We start from the raw sequence: 1,732 nt of genomic DNA on the forward strand, positions 1-1,732 counted from the left end.
AAAAAAAATCTTAAAAAAGTACCTAAAGAAAAAATTTATATGATTTCAACCAATAAAATCTATATAAAGATTTAAAATAAATTTTATTTATTTATTTTAAATAACTAAAAAGTTATTTTTACACAATAAAATAAAAAATTTGTCATTTTATAAAAATTGAAAAATATAAAGAAAATTTGATAGACATAGAAAGAGAAACTATATATTTTTTATCGAACCAAAATTTTTTTAGAAACTTATTTTACAGAAAATCGAAACATATATTTAAATCTAACTACTACTGTCCTTCTTTCATCTTTTTCACATGTTTAAAAGTTGTAGGATATTATATTCATTTCCATCCACAAAAGAGTTCACCTTATCACCAGGACGTAGCTCTATAAATGTGTTCTCGCATGTACGCTTATTCACACAACCGAACTCATCAAAGAAGAGAAAAACCATAATCTGTTTCATAGCCAGCCAAAGAAATGAGGAGTGCAACTCTCTTTGCTCTCTTCCTTCTCTCTGCCCTAACCTTCTACCCTCCTTCAACCACCGCTCAACCTGTCAAGGACGCCTATGGTAACAGCGTTAAAAATGGTGGCTTATACTACATATTTCCACGCTTTTGGGGAGGCGGCGGCGGTGGAATTAAACGAGCCATAACTGGAGACGAAACATCCCCTCTCTCTGTTGTTCAAACTCCCTTCGAGACCGATCCAGGAAACCCATGGCGTATTCAATCCTTAGTCGCTGCCCTTTTTGTTCCTGAAGGCAGAGTGTACATTAGCTACGATGTTCAACAACCAGGTGTCCGCTCTAACTACTGGACCGCTGTTGAGGGTGAGGCTGAAAGAACCGTCGTTAAATTGGGATACCCAAATTCCCACCCAGGCTTCTTCACTATTCACAAAACTTCCTCAGCCGATACCTATAAATTTCAGTTCTGTTCAAATGACGACGCCACCTCCTGCAGTAATGTTGGGATCGTTAAGGATGATGCAGGGAACAGGCTTTTGGCCACCAATCAAGAAAAACCATTCGAGTTTATTCTTGCGCCAGTTTCGTCTGTTGCATCTAAATGAAGCACTATCCATGAAAAGTCGTACACTTTGTCCTTGTGAGAGACGTGTCTACGATATGCTTTGGATGTAATAAACTACCCAACCCTAAATAAATAATATATCCAAAGCTTATGTTTTCAGTTTCTTTGGCCTGTTCATATTTATAGGGATAATGATATTTCAACAAAAGTTTTTGACAAGTTTTTTACAAAGGTGACGTGGTAGCGGTTTTTTTAAATTTTAATTACGAAAATTTTAGTTCACACGTGCAGCGGAAAGAGAAAAAAAACTGAAATTAAATGTCAGTTAGAGAGAGAAAGTGAAGAGAGAAAAGGAGGAAAGTGAGGTCGGGGGTTGCGAAGTGAGAAAGTGAAGAGAGAAAAGGGGGAATGTGAGCCCGCCGGAGTTTGTGGTTCAGTGAAAGTGAGATTCTGGCAAGCATTTCGCCGGGGGAGGTGGAGGATAGTTATCAGTGAAAGCGAAAAAGATAGAGAGCAAGAGGGATAAAGTGAGAATGAGAATGAGAGAGTGAGAGGAGTTAAGCATTGCAGATTAGTGGTGGATAATTGCAGTCATTGACGTCGTTTGGGTGGGTTACCGGAGACAGGTCGTAGAAGAAGTCGTCATCCCGAACGTACAATCGAACCTTTACCGGAGCCCATTTAATTTATTTAACCCAAAGGTAA

The 1,732-nt window shown here is 38.2% G+C and overlaps 1 protein-coding gene across 1 annotated transcript; it reads left to right on the top strand.

The window, feature by feature from the left end:
* The first annotated feature begins 404 nt into the window (after positions 1-404).
* LOC114184456 (chymotrypsin inhibitor 3-like) lies at positions 405-1,186 on the top strand. Its single transcript, XM_028071766.2, has one exon. It carries the CDS (start codon positions 471-473, stop codon positions 1,065-1,067), a length of 597 nt encoding a protein of 198 aa, XP_027927567.1. The 5' UTR covers positions 405-470; the 3' UTR covers positions 1,068-1,186.
* Positions 1,187-1,732: the final 546 nt, after the last annotated feature.

The sequence above is a fragment of the Vigna unguiculata genome, chromosome 5 (assembly GCF_037176805.1).
Source record: "Vigna unguiculata cultivar grain cowpea cultivar isolate G323 ecotype 2 chromosome 5, ASM3717680v1, whole genome shotgun sequence".
Lineage (NCBI taxonomy): Eukaryota > Viridiplantae > Streptophyta > Magnoliopsida > Fabales > Fabaceae > Vigna > Vigna unguiculata.

Bases quoted from the DNA above. Each gene is read 5' to 3' on its own strand.
- LOC114184456 (XM_028071766.2), top strand. From the start codon at position 471: ATGAGGAGTGCAACTCTCTTTGCTCTCTTCCTTCTCTCTGCCCTAACC.